This window comes from Hemicordylus capensis, chromosome 4 (assembly GCF_027244095.1).
Source record: "Hemicordylus capensis ecotype Gifberg chromosome 4, rHemCap1.1.pri, whole genome shotgun sequence".
Lineage (NCBI taxonomy): Eukaryota > Metazoa > Chordata > Lepidosauria > Squamata > Cordylidae > Hemicordylus > Hemicordylus capensis.
This window is the reverse complement of record NC_069660.1, coordinates 285,179,874-285,198,966: the sequence shown is the minus strand read 5'-3', so window position 1 is coordinate 285,198,966 and position 19,093 is coordinate 285,179,874. Positions and strand designations below refer to the sequence as shown.

General features: G+C 42.5%; 1 protein-coding gene across 3 annotated transcripts; it reads right to left on the bottom strand.

Moving 5' to 3' along the window:
- Positions 1 to 1,017: 1,017 nt before the first annotated feature.
- Positions 1,018 to 16,685, bottom strand: ERICH5 (glutamate rich 5). Of its 3 annotated transcripts, none has more exons than XM_053250747.1 (4): positions 16,242 to 16,685; positions 6,663 to 7,181; positions 4,232 to 4,336; positions 1,018 to 2,736 (listed from the first exon to the last, which is right to left on the bottom strand). In XM_053250747.1, the coding sequence occupies exons 1-4, from the start codon at positions 16,330 to 16,332 to the stop codon at positions 2,714 to 2,716; spliced, it is 738 nt and encodes a 245-aa protein (XP_053106722.1). In that variant the 5' UTR covers positions 16,333 to 16,685; the 3' UTR covers positions 1,018 to 2,713. The 3 variants fall into 3 exon arrangements, with proteins under 3 accessions (XP_053106722.1, XP_053106723.1, XP_053106724.1); XM_053250748.1 differs by having other exon boundaries at positions 6,693 to 7,181; positions 16,242 to 16,684; XM_053250749.1 differs by lacking the exon at positions 1,018 to 2,736 and having other exon boundaries at positions 6,686 to 7,181.
- Positions 16,686 to 19,093: the final 2,408 nt, after the last annotated feature.

Sequence of the window (19,093 nt, the reverse complement as noted above, 5' to 3'; positions counted from 1 at the left end):
TGTGTTGGGAGTTCTTTTGTTTTGCAGGAACATTTAAACATTTTTACGTTTAATTTCTTGAACTTTCCTATAAGTAATCTATGCAAAATGATTTTACCAGGTCTACAGTGGGCCTCACCTAGTAGTAGTTGATAAAGTTGACATTTTTTTCATTGTTACTCATTGCAGTAATTTAAGTGCAAGTCATACTAATACATGTCACTGAAGTATTTATCCTAACTTCTCTACTTTACTCTCAGATGTCAACATGGAAAGTAGTTGCAGTTTAGCTTTGAGCATTGTACACACATTTAGTGCAAGCTGTTTCCTCACAGTGAGCCCCTTAAGGGCAAGGAAGGTAGTGGTATTTTACATAACTTGCTTGTATCTTTAGAACAAGGTGAGTTACGTTAGCCCTACTTTAAAAAGCTTTTCATTAGCACCACATGTGATTTAGAGAAATACTAAGATTCTTCCAAAAGACCCTGGAGCCCAAATACTGTGTTCTACCTTGTTAGTCGTAACTGACCAGGTGGTAACCCTAACACCAAGTACCATCACACCAATTAATGGGCAACTTCAACATTGTGTGTGTTTCCATGTGTTAAATGCAATGGATATTTTTTCTAGGAGACACGGCAGCACCACAACCTCCATCTATTAAAGAGCTTTCTATGTATAACAGTATACAATGCTATTTTGTATTGTAGTAACAGCAAGCTGACGTGTCCACTTCAGTTTCAATATTTGAAAGAGAAAAGTGACAGTATTTTGGTAGAGAGCACTATTATCATATTGATCCTAGACAAGGAAAAATGAGCTAGCAAGTCATGGTCCACTAAGTAGTAATAGTACACTCTCTTCCAAGTTAGGTAATCTAAAGGTTCTGTGTAATTCTCAAGTTACTTATTACTGGAAATATTTTTAGTTACTACGGAAAGATTGTATTTCACATCTTGTCATAAAACTGTTGTACATCAACCAATAGGGTGTTAACCTGATCACCTTAATATTCAGTTTTATACCACATCACACAGGTTCCATAGTTTCATTTGTTTTCTTTATTCCAATGTGTTTGAGATTACATTTTGTAGACTTTACCTGAAGGGGCACAGAAGCAAACCATATCATATGTACTCTGGGATAGAAGTATTCAAGGTTTCCTGGTCCAGAACAAGATGAGTGAAGGTCAGTTCTGCTGAAGTTTACAGAAGTCTTCTCTAAACCATACAACCAATGAAGTTACACTCCAAATATCTGTCAGTTCCCTTGCTTTGTGTGTCAAATTCTTCTCTATTATACAAGATGTGCACTTCAAAACTTCCTTCATTTAAAAAACATTGAAGGATTTGTTTTTCCTATATATTATCAGCTAATTTTCATCAAATAGGTTTATAAAAGCAAGTAGAATGTATAGGTATAGAGGTGGCCCTCATTATCTACAGTCCTGACACCTGAGGTTTTGCAAATCTGCTGTCGGCCCATGTACACCTGGACTGGTTATCTGCGGTTCTAAAAATAGTTGAAATTTGCCTATCTGCAGTTCCTAGGTGGCCAGAAGTGACCACCAAGGTCATTTCCGGTCACCATTCTGCTGAAGGGAGCCATTTTGTGGCTCTTCCTTTAAAAACCTCCCCCACATTTTGTGTGGGAAATTGACAGAATTGGGGGTAGAGGGGCATTGCTGGAGACCTAGAAAACATAGGATGCTACTTTATTGATCATTTGCCTTTTGAAGCTCTTCTTAAGCTTCTAGGAACCTAGCCGCCCCACCACCACCACTTCATTCACTCAAGGTATTATCCATGGTTGTAGGGGAGAATGGAACCCCTGCTGATAATGAGGGCCACCTGTATTTTGCAAAATATAGTCTAGAAGTGATCCAGAAAGACCAACTATTGCACACTGGAAGCAATAACTCATTTGGTTACAATTCATATTTCTATACTATGGGCTGTCAGATGCACAGTGCCTTAATAGGACCAGTATCTTACATTTTACAGATTTGCAACTTTAGAGTAAAACACATTTAATCTATTTAACACACTGTTACCACATAATGAGCAAGTATGTGTTAATGTGCTCATCGGTCACTTCTCATTAAGTATACAGGATGTTTGCTTTGTCAAGGGATGGTATATCTTGTGATTGCAAAGTGCTAACTTTATACCAGCTCCCACTCCACAAGTGTTTTGAAGATTATAATCATTACAGATGGCAGCTTGCCTTTTCTATCTTGATTGTAGTAAAGCAGCACTATTAATCTCAACAGTAAACATGTATCAAGAATGCATCAAGAATTGTTCCATACAGCTCATGGCTGCAAAATCTCTACTAGAGTCTGAATTATCCTTAGCCAACTTTTACACACTGGGATGGTACTAGGGTAAGTCTACATGCATTTAAATTGCATGTATCCTCAGTTTACCCTGGTTTATCCTTCACATGTTAATTTAAAACTTCCCAATTAACTCTACAGAAAGTTATTTTGAAACACAGTTCCTCTTGAATGAAAGTTTGCAGAAGGCATTCTATGGCAGACATATAAAAGGTTTAAATTTGCAGTTCCTCAGAGGTATCTTGGCAACTTGACTTCCCAAAATACAATCCTTAAAATCCTCTACACCCTGCTAGTACTTCAGTAGTTGTAGCAAGCTCATAGAAGATTTTCTAAAAATCCAGTTCTCAAACTGAAGTATTAATACTTGAGCAACCAAAGTCCAGGAGAAAACATTCACTCTTCATTATCAGTAGCTTCTGTAATATTAAACACACAATTTAGTGTAATAAGGACTTTTAACACTATATTTAGGAACAGCTTGAAATAAATTAGATAATACATTGTTCAAAATTTGTTCTAGTATTTAGCATGTCAGAATACCAAACAAATACCCAACTTACTTGAAAGATTGTGATCTCAGCTAGCAGCTTTGCTCTCAGCTAAATATAAGTGTATGATCTTTTGTAAGTTAATGACTGATTCAGCACTTTGGCATTGTTATGTTGCAACAGCAGGAATCAATGAGAACAAGGATGCAGAGTTTATATTTTAACAGACAGGTTTCAGAGATAAGAGCATTTTGAGCTCTAAAATAAGAGGGAAAGCTTTCTCCCTTTAACTTACCCAATTTTCAGTTGACCATCAGTAGTATCCTTTATAAATCATCACCACAAAATAAAACTTTGTTCACCCTATTTATATAACTACTTTGGTGTATAGTTTATTTGCATTTTAATCTTCAGCTTCCAGTCAAGTTAGCATGAGGCCTTCAGTTTCACAGAAAGGAAATATCTACCTTAGAATGAGATTGATGGAAATTAGAGTGGTACTCTAGCTGTAATCATAGATCTGGCTTGAGTGACGAACCCTTTTGCCCTCCTTTTTAATCTGCTTTTTTGTCTTCAGTTGGCCTGTACTTTGTTTTGTCCGCCAGATAACCATGTGAGTGAGCTTCTCAACGTCTGTCCATCCCAATCCTCACTGCCAACAGCAAGAGTACAGTGGGGGCAAGGAATCCCAGAGCCATGATAGTAATCTGATAGTTAATTCTACATGTTTGGCAAATAGTAACTATGGGATTAAACATGCTTAATTAAGCCTGGGTTAATTTTCCAAGGTTACTTCCTTTAAAACCTATCATTTTCAATTAGGTCATCTACTGCAGAAAAGACTTAAGAGCAAGTTAGATGGGAGGGTGGCAGATTGAATATTATTTAAAGCAGGGATCTGATTAACGGGGAAAGGATTCCACGACTGCCCTTATTTGTGTTTTGGGATCTGATTAACAGCAAAAGAGGTGCACAGACTAAGCTAAACTTTTACTCACCTGTGTCTTGCTGCTGCAATTTCCCCCCTTCCAAGTACTTTACTCATGAGCTATGCTTCCAATACCAAAAGCGAGTAAAGCAGAGGAGAAAGTACATTCTGAGAGGAACTACAGGGAGGTAAGAGGGGGGCAGGCTCCCCCCTCCTGTGCCCCTATTACCATTTTAAGAACCCCAACCCAGACAATCCCCTTTAGATGCAGTTAGAGTAAACCTGGGTTTAAACACACAGCTCCATCTTTCTTACTAGTTGGGCCTTTACATAAAACCAAAGTGGATGCACAAGCAGGCATCAGCTGCAAAATACTGTATGAACACCTTCTTTAATTGGAGTAAGGCAGGAGCAAGCCAGGAATGGTTGATGAAAGGTTATGAATACAGCTTTTCGAGCTCTTAATATCTTAGTCCTTTACTTCTGTCAACATACCTATCTCTGTTGCTGTTGTAGCTTCTCCCATTTCTTCTTTTGTTTCAGAGCCCTCACTTACTATCTCACAGTGCATCTCAGTTTCCACCTTTTCTCCCGTCTCACCTGGAACAGTAACCATAGAATCAAGTCAGGGAACACTGACCAAGTATTGAATGCCCAGAACTTTATGGATATAAGTTGTCAGCTTTATGATTTTCTAAGCATCAAAAAAGAGAGGAAGTTAACACAGGAGTTATTCAGCAATTGCTAGCTGATGTATGTGCCATGTTTTCTGTGTAGCTAACATAGTCCTCAGCTTATGTATACAGCTATCTGTGTTATTCAAGTTAGTCTCTCAATTATGTATGCTTTTAGAAAAGTACTCAGCTGCACAAGTGAACAAAAGTCATAGTACTAAAGCTAAAAATATGGGTTGAGCTCATTTAAATTGATTGTCTCGAAGCCTCAAGTAAGTAGCCAATTCACCCAAGCATCTGATCTGTTAGGAGTTCTTTCCGGCCATCCATAAGAACACAAGAGCAGCCTTGCTGGATCAGACCAAGTCTTACTTATCTAGTCCACTATCCTGCTTCCCACAATAGCCCACCAAGTATCTCTGGGATGCCCAGAAACAGGACATAAAGATAAAAGCTCTTCCCTGCAACAGGTATTCAATGGCCTCTGAATCTGGATGTGCATATATAGCTATCAAGATTAGGAGGCACTGAAAGATATGTCCATGAATTTGATTATGGCCTTTTTAAAGCCATCTAACTTAGTGGCCATCACCACATTTTGTGGTAGTGAACTCCATAAACCCCTGCTAACTTGGCAAAGAGGCACCTTTTAACATGGTGTTTCTCTTTATTTAGCAGGGGGAGAGTAACTGGCCCTATCCATCCCCAGCACAGGATCTCCAGTGACTGTCGATGGTGTCTATCTCATGTTTCTTTTTAGATTTAGAGCCCTTTGGGGTCAGGAATCCATCTTATTTATTATTTCTCTGTGTAAGCCGCCCTGAGCCATTTTTGGAAGGCAGTACAGAAATTGAATAATAATAATAAACCATGCACTGTGTGAAGTATTTCTTCCTTCGGTATACAATAAACATAGTACATGATGTTTTCTAGTGGTGTGCACGGAACCACTGCAGCGCGGTTTGGCACTGAGGGGGGTCTACCTTTAAGGGCGGGGGGGGTAGTACTTACCCCTCCCACCGCTCTTCCCCCTCCGGCGCTACATTTAGGCTTGTAGTTTTGGGGGAGGCAGCGTTCCTCCCTGCCGCCCCTGCCCCCGTCGTTGCCTGGAAGTTGCAAAAATACGAGCACGCATGCGCCAGTCGTGGCACACACGCCTGTCGCTGGACAGCTCATTCAGCTGGTCTACTTTAAACATGTTACGCAAAATATTACGAGCCAGCGTGGTGTAGTGGTTAGAGTGCTGAACTAGGACCGGGGAGACCTGAGTTCAAATCCCCATTGAGCCATGAAACTAGCTGGGTGACTCTGGGCCAGTCACTTCTCTCTCAGCCTAACCTACTTCACAGGGTTGTTGTGAAAGAGAAACTCAAGTATGTAGTACACCGCTCTGAGCTCTTTGGAGGAAGAGCGGGATATAAATGTAATAATAATAACAATAATAATAATAATAATCATCTGTTCTTCTCCCCCCGCCCCCAGCCTTTTCAGTAGGCTGTACATCAGACACTTTTATACAGGGAACCTCCCTTCAACTCCTTAACTCTTCTTTCTAATTAAACATTTTTAAATTGCCCCCCTTTCTCCACTAGGGATTTACTAGGCTGCAGGGCTCTTCTTGCTGGACTTCCTTAGTATTGGCTTTAACCTTCTTGCCAAGGTAACATTCCAAACCACTATATAGCACTAAACATTCTTTTAACATGCATCAAACCTCATCACAAAAGTGCAAGAAGATATTCTTATGGGGGACAGATCTATACATGACTATGAGCCATAACTAAATCCTCCATGTTGAGAAGTGACAGATCTCCAGTTACCAAATGCAGAAGCAAAACTTTCTAGCCACTGAAGGAGAGATGGTATTGGACAGGATATGGTGTAATGTAGCAGAGTAATTATTTAAACACTATCAGTTGTAGCAACACCAGCAGATTGAACTTGGCAATGTTGCCGTTTTAGGTTAACAGTTATATCCTAGAAACATATTTTGACTGCACAGTTTCTAAACACAAGCTACTGTGATGTTTCAGAAATAGCAACAGGCAAGCAGGTACATCCCCAGATCAGCATGGGGATGGCTTTCTGCTAAGAGACTTCAGTTTCAGGCGGTATACAAATGTTAAATACATATTTGTTTTCTGCAAATATGCCACAGCGCATGGCTCTTCCACATACAAATAGTGCAGACAAGATTCTGCCCACCAGGTACTTGCATGCAAGTTGTATTTACATACTGATCATAACCTAACCTTCCAAGTCTACCATAACACACTTGTTACCCTCAGTTAGCGGTTCCTCTTCACCCATTTGCAACTCAGTCGCAAATTCTGTGACAAGATGAGGGTTTGCTTCTTCGGTCCCTGCAGACTCAGCTGCGTTCCCCTCTGCTGATCTGGCAGGTTCAGGCTTCTGTGCAGTTTCTGGAAGCCAAGCACTGGCAGCTTCCGTGGTAGGCTGAGACTCCCCACTCTCTGTTGGTTCCACGGGCTGAGGCTCACCGGCTTCTGCTAGGCCTGAAGGCAACAAGTCACCCCTACAGAACTTCTCTTCTGATGCCGCTGGCAAAGGCTCAGTGCCCTCGGGGTCTACTCTTTGACTGGTAGAAAGAACACATTTTGTTAATCCTGGAACCAACACATCCATCTCTTCTTTGGTAAGATCCTCACTTTGTTTTGTTCCATCCAGTCCAAGATCCACTTCTTCCATGGCTCCAAGTTTGGTCTGGTCAGGTATGGTTTCATTTTCATCGGTGGTTGGGAACTTTTCATCTGGTTATGCATTTCAAAGAGAAAAAGAAAAGGAATCCAAATTATTAAGTCCATTGGTAGATTCATGCATGTTTATACACATACTCGCAATTTTATTTACTTATTTTTGCATTTATATTCCGCTCTTCCTCCAAGGAGCCCAGAGCAGGGTACATAGTTAAGTGTCTCCTCACAACAATCCTGCAAGGTAGGTTAGGCTGAGAGAGAAGTGACTGGCCCAGAGTCACCCAGCAAATATGGCTGAATACACAAACATGCACACACACACACACACACACACACACACACACACACTCTCAACGGAAGTCTATTATGCACATAGCTACACTTTGGGTACCATGTATGTAGAAGTGTAGCCACTTCTCATTCTACATACAGAATGAGCTGTGCAGAGAAAGTTTAAAAACAAATTCTTTTAAAAGCCAAGTGTGTGAAAATATTCTGTAACAGTCAAAACAGTCCTGCTACAAAGCAAGTAACTACACTACTAAGTAGAAATCCAAGCTAACATTAGAACTTAAAATAGCTTATTTTACATACATGGGTACTATATTTATTATTATTATTAATTATTATTATTATTATTATTAATTCAATTTCTATACCGCCCTTCCAAAAATGGCTCAGGGCGGTTTACACAGAGAGATAATAAATAAATAAAAAGGCTCCCTGTCCCCAAAGGGCTCACATTAAAACCACGATAGACACCAGCAACAGTCACTGAAGGTACGGTGTTGGAGGTGGATATGGCCAGTTACTCTCCCCCTGCTAAATAAAGAGAATCACCACGGTAAAAGGTGCCTCTTTGCCCAGTTAGAATGGTACCCATTCTCTGTATACAGCTGCACATCTCAAGGGGTCAATTCTGGTAAGATGCATAGGTATAACACACCACAGCTACTTTTGGTGCTTTGGTTCTCAAGAAGCATTCTGACTAGAAGAGGCCTTTTTACATTGGTTCTTCTATGCATGACACACAGAGCAGAAATGGTGGTGTGTGTTGTAAGTACATATTTATTTAGTGCATTTATATATATAAATGTCCTATACAAGAAGTCCCTGGGTGGTTTACAACATTAAAACATTAACATAATTAACAATTTTAAAAATAAAAAATCTTTAAAAATGAATATTTAGAGCTATAAACCAAAAGCCTGACTAAACAGGTATGTTTTTAAAGTTCCTTCTTTAAAACATTCAGAGAAGGGGAAACTAATTTCATTAGGAAGTGAATTCCAGAGTCCCGGGGCGGTGTTCTCTCAAATACCTCGGACCCAAGCCCTTAAGGGCTTTATAGGTAATGATGATCATATGCATGATATAGATATGCTGTCACATGAGGTTGGTTGATTTTAAAAAGTCTTTTCTACTATTCAGTTGAGGTACCTGCAATAAGTAATTAGTCCCTTACTGATCTTATCCTGAGGATGCGGCCGAAGCTCAGCCATTTGCTTTCATGCAGAAGGTCCCAGGTTCAATCCCTGGCATCTCCAGGTAGGGCTGGAGAACCACTGCTAGACAGCATGCACACTACTGAGCTAGTTGCATTAATGGCTGGACTTGCTGTCAGGCAGCTTCCTGTGTGCAAATGAATCTGGCATTGGCAAGTCTTCCTACACTACCCCATTTTCAAGGAGCTCAGAGTGGTGTATGTGGTTATTTTTATCCTCACAACAACCCTGTGAGGTAGGTTAGGCTGACAGATTCATGACTGGCCCAGAGTCACACAGTGAGTTTCACGGTTGAATGGGGATTTGAACTCGGGTCCTCCCATTCCTAGTCCAACACTCTTAACCACTATGCTGTGCTGGAATGATTTACCGATGATCTCACATCACCACTGTGGCATACTTCCTCTTGTAATAATCCTCCAACATCTTCATATCAAGCAAATGTGACAAATAGTTACCTGCAACTTTCTCCCTCTCTGGGAAGTCTACCTCAGAACAGGGGTAAAGGAATTGATTCCAGTTTGCAATTTATCAAGAGTGTTTCCCAGTCTCCCATCTAGGCACTGGTCAGACCCAGACCTGCTTAATTTCAGCAAGATGGCTTTAACATGTGCCCTTGGATGTACCCAGACAGGTAAAACAAGAAATCTGGTTTTTAGGATAAAACTGTCATGGCTTTCTTTCTACCAAAAATAACCATGAACTGAAGCAAACAATGCCTATTTGAAATTGGTGTATAGCAGGAGCTTTCCAACAATATCATGAGGAGAGCTGGTCTTGTGGTAGCAAGCATGACATGTCCCCTTAGCTAAGCAGGGTCTGCCCTGATTGCATATGAATGGGAGACTAGAAGTGTGAGGACTGTAAGATATTCCCCTCAGGGGATGGAGCCACTTTGGGAAGAGTAGAAGGTTTCAAGTTCTCGTCCCTGGCTTCTCCAAGAGAGGGCTGAGAGGGATTCCTGCCTGCAACCTTGGAGAAACCACTGCCAGTCTGTGAAGACAATACTGAGCTAGATAGACCAATGGTCTGACTCAGTATATGGCAGCTTCCTATGTTCTTTATAATCAAATTTGGGACTGCAGAGTAATGCAAATGACAGAAGAATTCAAGCTGTTCTTTGCTTCTACATAAATGGTAGCTCATGATTATTAAGATTACAAGTTCTCTTATCCTGTTCCTCAAAAATCCTTAGAGTGCCTTCACTGGAGATGTGAATGCCTGGGGGTGAGGGTGGGAAATCCAGAGTTGATTGGATCTAAATCAAATTCATTTAAATAACAATTTATATCACATCACAGAAGGACTTGGTTTTAATGATTTAAATCACTAGTCAGGAAGGTTCTATATAATCATCATATTTTTTTTTAGTAAAAGTACATTATTGCTGGCAAATATAACCTAAATACACAGAGATATATGTAGGTTTCATTTTTAGAGAGTAGATGCACACTATCATAGGTACACACTTCTGATAGTGCTGTTTAATTTGGACAACAAGGCCTTGCATTTCTTTATTGCACTGTCTGCATTTTGCATGCATGCCTGTCTTATTCACAGGTACAAGAACTTCATTGTTAGGCGTGTGCACGAAGCGCGGTTTGTTCACTGGTTCGAATATGAACTGGTTTGTGGTTTGCCAAACTGGTTTATTCCAGTCCTGCCACTCCAAAAAGCGGTTTGGCAGTTTGAGTGTGGCACCAGGGAGGCAGGGTGAGCTGCACCTTTAAAAGTGAGTAGCGCAGGTTCTTACCTGTGTGCCTGCCGCTCCATTCAGCTTCCTGCTGCAGCGGCAGCACTTCCCTCAGCAACCCGTGTGTCATCACACACATGGCCATTTGCATGGTCAACAGCACCATGTTGACCACGCACATGGCTTCCATGCATGCGGAGGCTGTGGCGGTGGGGGGAGTGCAGCAGCAGGAGGAAGCTGAAAGGAGTGGTGGGCATGCAGGTAAGGATCTGTGCTATCCACTTGTAAAGGTGCAGCTCCCCTAGTGCTATTTATATCCCGCTCTTCCTCCAAGGAGCCCAGAGTGGTGTACCACATACTTAAGTTTCTCCTCACAACAACCCTGTGAAGTAGGTTAGGCTGAGAGAGAAGTGACTGGCCCAGAGTCACCCAGCAAGTCTCATGGCTGAATGGGGATTTGAACTCGGGTTTCCCTGGTCCTAGTCCAGCACTCTAACCATTACACCACGCTGGCTCTCATTCAAACTGCCAAACCCAAACCACTAACCGGTTCGTATACAAAACTGTAGTCCGTGCACATCCCTAATTAAAATATTCGCAAATAGGGTCTATTGTACAGACTGCTGCCATGTTAGGAGTTTCCCTTCTACAATGAAGGATACACTCTGAAAACATTTCCTTGGAACTGCATTAATATGTTCTGTTCACTTTTGTTTCCACTTATTCCCCTCTCCTATCCCTTGCATTTATAACCTGACACCATCTCCTTACTCAGATATACTCCATCCCCACAATCCTCCATTTATTGGCCTTCTTTGTCTTTGCACTTTTGGAGAGACAGTCAAGGTCTGGTGTCTGTGTGTGCATGCGCTCTGCATGTACACCACCTGCAGAATAGGATTCATCAGGTCTGTTATCTCTCATCCCCATATACGTTAACATGTTCAGAGAATTATGTTTAATATTCATGATGATATCTTTGACTTAGGTTCTATTTTTATGATTTTTAAATCATTTAATTAAACTGATTTTTTAAAAATCAATTTATTAATCCTGAAAAAATGGGGAAAAACATTTTTTATAGGAAAAAATGAAAAGAAATCCTTCCCCTCCCACCAGTTTTCTCCCTCCACCCAGGGTTTTTTCTCCTCCCCACCAGGTTTTTTCTAGGCTTTCACATCTCTAAGCTTCACCAAGGTAATGCATTTATTTAAAGTGACTGATTAAAACCAGATAGTTACCCCAGAAAATAGGTTGACAGTTTAGGAGCCCAACATTCAGAGACTGTGGAGTGTTAGCTGATGCTCATAACAATTCCTGGATAAATGTGGAATGTGAGCCACCACAAGGAAAGGGCAGGGACTCTTATCCAATATCACTGCACAGGAAATTGCGATTGGGCAACATCAGACATAGGTTGGAAAATGCCACTAATTTCTACAGCATAAAAAGCACAGGGGTACCAGCTATCTAACCACACACTATCTAAAGTGACTGGGTATTTCCTTTTGAAGACTGGTGCATTTCACAAGCACTTCCACTCCAACAGAGATCAGCGTATTAACAAGTCAATCTGATCATTCATTCATTCAGAGGACCCCTGCTAACTGGGCAAAGAGGCACCTTTTTAATGTGGTGATTCTCTTTATTTAACAGAGGGAGATTAATTGGCCCTATTCACCCCCAGCATAGTACCTCCAGTGACTGTTGCTGCTGGTGTATCTTATTATTATTTTTTAGATTGTGAACCTTTTGGGGACGGGTTCATTTTATTCATTCATTCATTCATTCATTCATTCATTCATTCCTCCCTCTCTCTCTCTCTCTCTCCCTCTAAACCGCTTGGGAAACCTCTGTTGAAAAGCAGTATATAAATGTTGTTGTTATGTATTTATTATGATGTATATTTCACCTGATCTATCTAGGTGGTATACACAATCCAAAATACAACACCACTTTCACAGAACAAACACAATTAAACAATTCACAGAATGAAATAGTTAAAATTTCACAGGATAGTTAATTAAAAGCCTGAAAAAACAGGTGTCTTAAGGGCATTTTAAAAAGCAATCAGAAATGGAGCAGCTCTTATTTGGACAGGAAGTGCATTCCAAAGCCCTGGGGCAGCCACCGAAAAGGGCTGGCCTTGAGTCGCCACAAGATGAGCCGGCGACAGTAACCGGTAACCAGACATTAGCACCAATATAATACTTCTTGCTTCAAGCAAGCAGTTTTGCTTTTGTCCTCTCCTCCAAAATATCCAGCTGCTAGTCCTCTGGGTATTGTTACACAGTAGTTTTACTCAGTAGGGCTCTGATGTGCCACAGAACTCAGTAGGACAAATTAGGGGGCAGAGCTGGGAGATGCAAAACCTGAATAAAGGGGATCTGCCCCATCCCAATTACTTTCCTCATACAGTACAAGTTACATGTGTCAAATGAATAGTTGCCCTTCACTCCCTTGGCAACAGTAAAGCTCTGCATTTGTACTGGGAACAGCATTGAGGCAACAGTGGGTGGCCTTGACTAGAATGCCATTGGCTGCATGCAAAACATAATTCCTCCCCTCCATGCATATCCTGCCTGTCACAGTGCAGGGTGTTGTTGATAGTTGGATAAAGTGGTCAGTCTTTTAGCCCCAGGAGGTCTAGAAGCCAAAAAGCAGAAGCAAGATTTCAGGCTACAGCATGTTATACAGGTGGTGTTTGGGGGTGGGAGGGAGGAGGCAAGTCTCAAGGAAGCAACAAGTGAAGCATCCTCTTCTATCCAAATCAATCTTGACAACTACCTGAACTTTAATGATCATACATAAAGAAGTCCTGACTAAAGAGGCTTTAAGGGAATTCAAGAGAAAACTTGTTAATTATGACAGGATTATGACAAGCTTGTTTTCTGGTATGATAAGCTCAGTTGGTTATATCATCTTTTTTCGAATTTCATGAATTTGGTATCCTCCACCCTGTAAGCTTCTAAATCCTCAAAAAGGTTCCTTTGCTGAAGTTTTGCCAAACATGCATTTATTTAGATGGAAGGTCAAAGCCTTACTTTGTTCCAGCAGTGTAAGGGAAGTAGTTTGCCAGCACTTTCAGCTTAATCCTTACTCTTCCCCAGCATTTTATTTTCTTGATCTTTTTCATGTAAAGCTTAGTATTTCATGCAAATGTAAACTTATAATTATTAAAGTTTGCAAGTTGCTTCTTCTGAATTAGTAATAAACTATATCAGTGGTTCCCAACATTGATTTGGGGTCTGTGTGTCTGTGTACACACCTCCTGAGACTTCAGACAATTGCAGGTATGTACTCCAACAACAAATCTTGCTGCAATAACAATTTTGCTTACACTTTGCATGAAACAGAGAGGTTCGGTTGGCCTACAGGGAAGCCCTCGAGAAATCCTAGTACTACACAAACTAGTACAGTTTGGGAATCAGAACTACATGGTTGAGCAAGCAGCCTAAAGAACATTCAAAACACTCATCAGGATACTTTTGGCATGAGTATCCTTTTAGTCCCCTGCCAACAGCAGAGGCACCTTTTTAAAGTAGTAAGTCTCTTTATTTAGAAGGGGGTGAGCAACTGGCTCTTTCCATCCCCAGCACAGCATCCCTCCAGTGGCTGTTGCTGGTGTCTATCTTGTGTTTCTTTTTTACACTGTGAGCCAGGGGGCCATATTATATATATATATTATTTATATCTAAGTAAACCGCTTTGGGGACTTTTGTTGTTGAAAAGCAGTATATAAATATGTCATATTCATTGTATAATAAAATTGTATTTTGTTACACACAGCATGAATAGGATTAAGTTCTGATCTATAGCCCGTCAATCAGTGCAGGTCCTGCCAAGATGAACTATGCCAATCCAGCAACAAGACATAAAGTTGCTCTCTTTGAACTGCAGGATCAAATCAGGTGACAGGTTATGGCAGCAATTCCTGAACATCAAAACATGACAACTCAAAGGCTGCAATGCTATATACATACATATACTAAGTTGAAGCCGCCACTGGGAAGGCACTATTTCTTTTAAAAGGCAATCTTGCTTTTCTCAGTCATGAGATCTGTAATAGGGCTTCATTACTCTTAGGCACTCAACTCTTAGCAGGGCAGTCAGGGGGTGGGGGGCGGGAATCATGCAGTCCCTGAAACCATGTTGGAATTTAGCACAGAGGCTAACTAAAAGCCACTGGAGTCCTCACAGAATCAGTATAACATGCTTTATGTTAGAGGCCCAGATAACAACTAAGCCACATCCTAAATATAAAGGAGCCACCATGCTCCAGCATGGTATAGTGGTTAGAGTGCTGGACTAGGACTGGGGAGACCTGAGTTCAAATCCCCATTCAGCCATGATATTTGCTGGGTGACTCTCTGGGTCAGTCACTTCTCTCTCAGCCTAACCTACTTCACAGGGTTGTTGTGAGGAGAAACTTAAGTACTATGTAGTACACCACCCTGGGCTCCTTGGAGGTAAAGCAGGATATAAAAAATGTTGTTGTTTTAAGTCTTTCTGTCCAGTTACTAACTATGGTATGAGAGATCGGAGCAAGATTCTTATCTATAAAGGGACCAGGTGGCACACCAATCAAAGCTGACAGTTCACTTCTGGTCAGAGCTATCACCTGAAAATCTAGGAGAAAAGTCACACCTAGGGATATTCCCATGTTTGAACTTTTTTGAAATGTGACTCCCATCTAAGACCAGTTATTCCATAATTTCCTGGGTTTCTTGGAACCCATCAGAAGGTCTGTGACGGTTGTTGACCTTGATATGATTCCTACCCAGTGCTTTGCCAAGCTTTTTAGCTATTTGCAGTTTTTATGGATAGTTATTTTAATTTGAACTTTTAATATGTTTTAATTCTTTTAAAATTTCTTGGTTTGTTTTATTGTTGTAAATTGCCTAGAGACTTCGGTAGTGGTGGGGGGGATACCACTACGTTAAATAAAATAAAAACAATTCTGTTGCATCTGGATTAAGGGTCAGTTAATTCACCATCAACCAATCCATTACAGATTCCAAGCAAGCAATCTAACTACTACACTTAGATCAGGGGACCATTCATGCTTGCTACTGCAAAACCAGGTCTTCTCCAGAAAATAGCAAATGGCTTTGCAAGGAATCCCCTGCCCCATCACTTAGTGGGCCCCCAAAAGTCAACCCACCAGGCACCAGCACTACACAAAGGTTATATGATGGGCAGAGGCAGCCTCAGGGATCCCTACTATGCCTTTGGCAGCTGCCCAGCTCCTGACACTGGCCCCCGCCGGCCCCTCCAGATGATCAGGTTGCACATTTTCAGAATGGTAGCTTATCAACAGGACAAGCCACAATACACCACTATGGGCTTTCCTTCACCAGTCATGGACACCATAAAATAGGAGGGGGAAAGAAGAAAGCTCAGTCCTTATGATCTAGAAACAGCCTGCATGGTTTCTCTGAAGAAAAGGAACACAGAGCAGAAAATATATACAGTACAACTAAAGCAGCCAGTCGCACAGGATGACCTAGCGCCTGTACCTTGAATAGTTTTTCAGAAGAAAGACCTTTCATGAGATACAGTTGTCAGACAGGCGTGAGAAAAGCTGCACTTTCTAAAATCCCCCCCTTCGATTAAGAGTACAGGACTCTGTCCCCCTTTACACCAATCTGCTTCCTCCTAAAAAACAACAATACTGCCCCATAAGGATCTAAACCCCTCTTCCCGGCCCTCTGCCAATCAAAGCGCTATCCTCCCAGGGTACCCTCGTCTTGCAGAAGTTTTAGAAGAAGAAAGGCTACCCAGCCTCTGCGCCTTTCCTCCTCCACATCTGCTAGCAAGTAGTCACAAGTACGCGCTTCGGGTACGGGGCAGAAAGCGCCGGACGGTGGGGCCTGGGGGTAGCCAGTAGTAGCAAGAAGCCGGCACGGCGCTCACCGCGTTTCTGTAGCCCGTTGGCGTCCGGGGATTTCGGAGCCGGCCGGCTGCAGTCCTTGACCTGCGTCTGAGCGCTACTCGAGCACCCCATGGCGTGACACAAGCCAGCCGGTGCGCCAAACGAACGAAGACTGAGGAGAAAGCCCAACGCACTGAGGACAGCCCGGCCCAGCTAGAGGTGCGGAGGCACAAACTTGCCGCTTTGCTCTTGCAAAGGGAATGCAGCACGCAGGTGTCTCCTCGCCAGGCCAGACGCTTCTTTGGAGGAAGAGCGGACAAAAATGAACCAGCTGAGTTGCGCGTGCCGAGGGACTCCCCTCGCATAGGCTCGCGCGGGCGTGTTTATGGCTCGAGCTCGGTTGCCATAAGAACGGCGCAGTCAGGGGTAGCCTAACGCACTTCACTTCAAACTTTTGGCATTCTTTGCAGGAGAGTGGTGCCCAGTCCCGCGCATTGCGCACGCGCGTCAGGGACGGGGCAGAAGCTGCTGGATGGTGGGGGCTGGGGTGGTGGCCAGGAGGAGGAGGAGGAGGAGGGCAAGTGAGGTGAGATACCTGCCGGCGTGGAGGACACTGTGCTTCTCTGCGTGATATTTTAACGCCGAACCGGTTAAGCCAAGGTTACGCGCCGGTTAAACCACCTGCTCAGTTTACCTTGGGCTTCCCCGCCGAGCCGACCTTTAAACACTGCTGTGAGCTTAAACACGACCTGCGAATTGGGAACCCCTCCAAATGTGTGGGCAGCAGCTAGAAGGCGTTTGCTGAAAGTCTTTTCTTTGAATTATTTTGTAATGTAGGTCCCAAGGGCTGCTTTGAGGCACATCATGACGACGAACCTCGACAGATCTGGGTCCAGTCAGTGGCTGGCTGGCTGGGAGACTGCTTGGACATCCCATCTAGCCTGGCTCCACAGTCCATGGGATCGGAGCGGGGCGGGGGGGGGAGGAAATAAATAAAAGAAAGATAGCAGTGTGTGTGTCCAATAAAGGAGTGGACCAACTTACATACATTACCTGAAGGCAATGAGACAGCAACAATTCTAGCCCTGTTCAGGTTATGTTGAACACTTGGACAACCTATGTACAGGTTCACAGGTACAGCTATTCATATGTTATGCTGAATGCAGGCATAGCAGTTATATCCTGAGTTTAAGGGGCCTGTACCCAGATTAAGAACATAAGAACAGCCCTGCTGGATCATCCTGTTTCGCACAGTGGCCCACCAGATGCCGCTGGAAGCCACAGACAGGAGTTGAGGGCGTGCTTCCCTTTGATTCACTTTGAAAATGAATTTGCACAAAGGCATGTACAAGTGTATGGACTTCAAAATGCAGGTGCACCATAATCCCTCTTCAAATGTTATAAATCTTAAGCAGCGCTCAATTGGGCTCAGTTGATCAAGGTTGCAGCTCACAGATTTGTCTGTGAATATGCTTATGGCACCACCCCCTTCAAACAAATGGTGTCCTAAGTGTGGTCATCAGGTGTGGCGGGTGAATGACAGTGGGGGTGGATGGGATTTCCTCCCCCTTTTCCCCATTGTAAGTGTGAGCGCTGCTCAAGATTTATAATGTCTGAAGAGGGCTATAATGGTCACACAGGGCTTGTCATTAGCTCTATTCACACATTATGCTCAACACTCATACAGGTTAAGTATCCCTTATCCAGACTGCTTGTGACCGGAAGTGTTCTAGATTTTGGATTTTTCCGGATTTTGTTATATTTGCATAATGAGATATCTTGGGCATGGGATCCAGAGCACCAAAACAGATGCCAACAGAGCAGGCGCCAAACTGAGCAGGGAGTGGAGGAGGGGGGCTTTCCCTTTTCCCTCTAGCGCCAAAGTGAGAACATCAAAAACATTACAAAGCTTCACATTAAAAACAGAGCCACAACTAGAGAGAATTACAGACAAAACCTCTGTCACTAACAGCCTTCTGAAATAAGTAAGTTTTGACTGCATGTTTAAAAGCAGCAAAGTTGGGAATCTGCGAGCGAGTGAGCTGAGGCATTTTGTTTTTTGTTTTTGTTACAGCGTGGTGTCCGGACTGTGGAGCACTCCGGATTTCAGATGTCTGGATAAGGGATACTCAACCTGTACAACAAATGTTCTTGTTCAAAAGGTACAAATCTTGTATACAGGTGTTACGTTGAACATGGGAATGGCAGTACACTTCCATCAGTACCATGCATTTAAGGGACCTGTACCCAGGTTCACTTTTAAAATGAATGTAGATATAGTCATTCAGACAAAAACACGTATGAACGTACAGGCATCTGTACCCTTGTACGACATAATGTCTAAATAGGAGGCTTGTTCAGACATTATAGAATTGCATCACTGTAGCCGTGCACAGCAAGGCAAAGAGAGAGGAAGTCGATCAGCAATTCACGCCGCCACTCACACAGCAGGTCTTGTCTAAATAGGGAAAAGCCAAAAGCACGATGGCTGGCAGTTCCGTGATTCCGAGACTGAATCAATGGTTCCAAATTTGGATCATATTAGCCCTCTCGTAACCCTAGACAACTCTGTTGGACATGAACTTGTGGATGCAATGCGGAAAGAAAATTCCTTCTTTGCCACGTGTATTACCAGGGTATAGATCTTCAGATGTTCTCTATGTTGTAACCTGCTGGATTTGGGTCAAGTCTTTCTACATTTGTGCTCTAGTCATCTACCCCCCTACTTCAGCTTCCATATTTTTTTCCGAATACCATGGAGCTAATTTTGAAGTAGGTCACGGAGAGGACGTGTACTGCTCTAGTTAGTCCGTTATTCCAAGTTTGCACCAGAGCATCAACAGAATCCCATTGGATCCAATAAACTTCTTGGGCAGACCAACTTAATGGGTCC

Bases quoted from the DNA above. Each gene is read 5' to 3' on its own strand.
- ERICH5 (XM_053250747.1), bottom strand. From the start codon at position 16,332: ATGGGGTGCTCGAGTAGCGCTCAGACGCAGGTCAAGGACTGCAGCCGG. The intron at 4,337-6,662 runs GTTAGGTTATGA...TTACTGTTCCAG, and splicing joins TGTTATGGTAGACTTGGAAG to GTGAGACGGGAGAAAAGGTG. The intron at 2,737-4,231 runs GTATGTTGACAG...TTAATATTACAG, and splicing joins TACAACAGCAACAGAGATAG to AAGCTACTGATAATGAAGAG.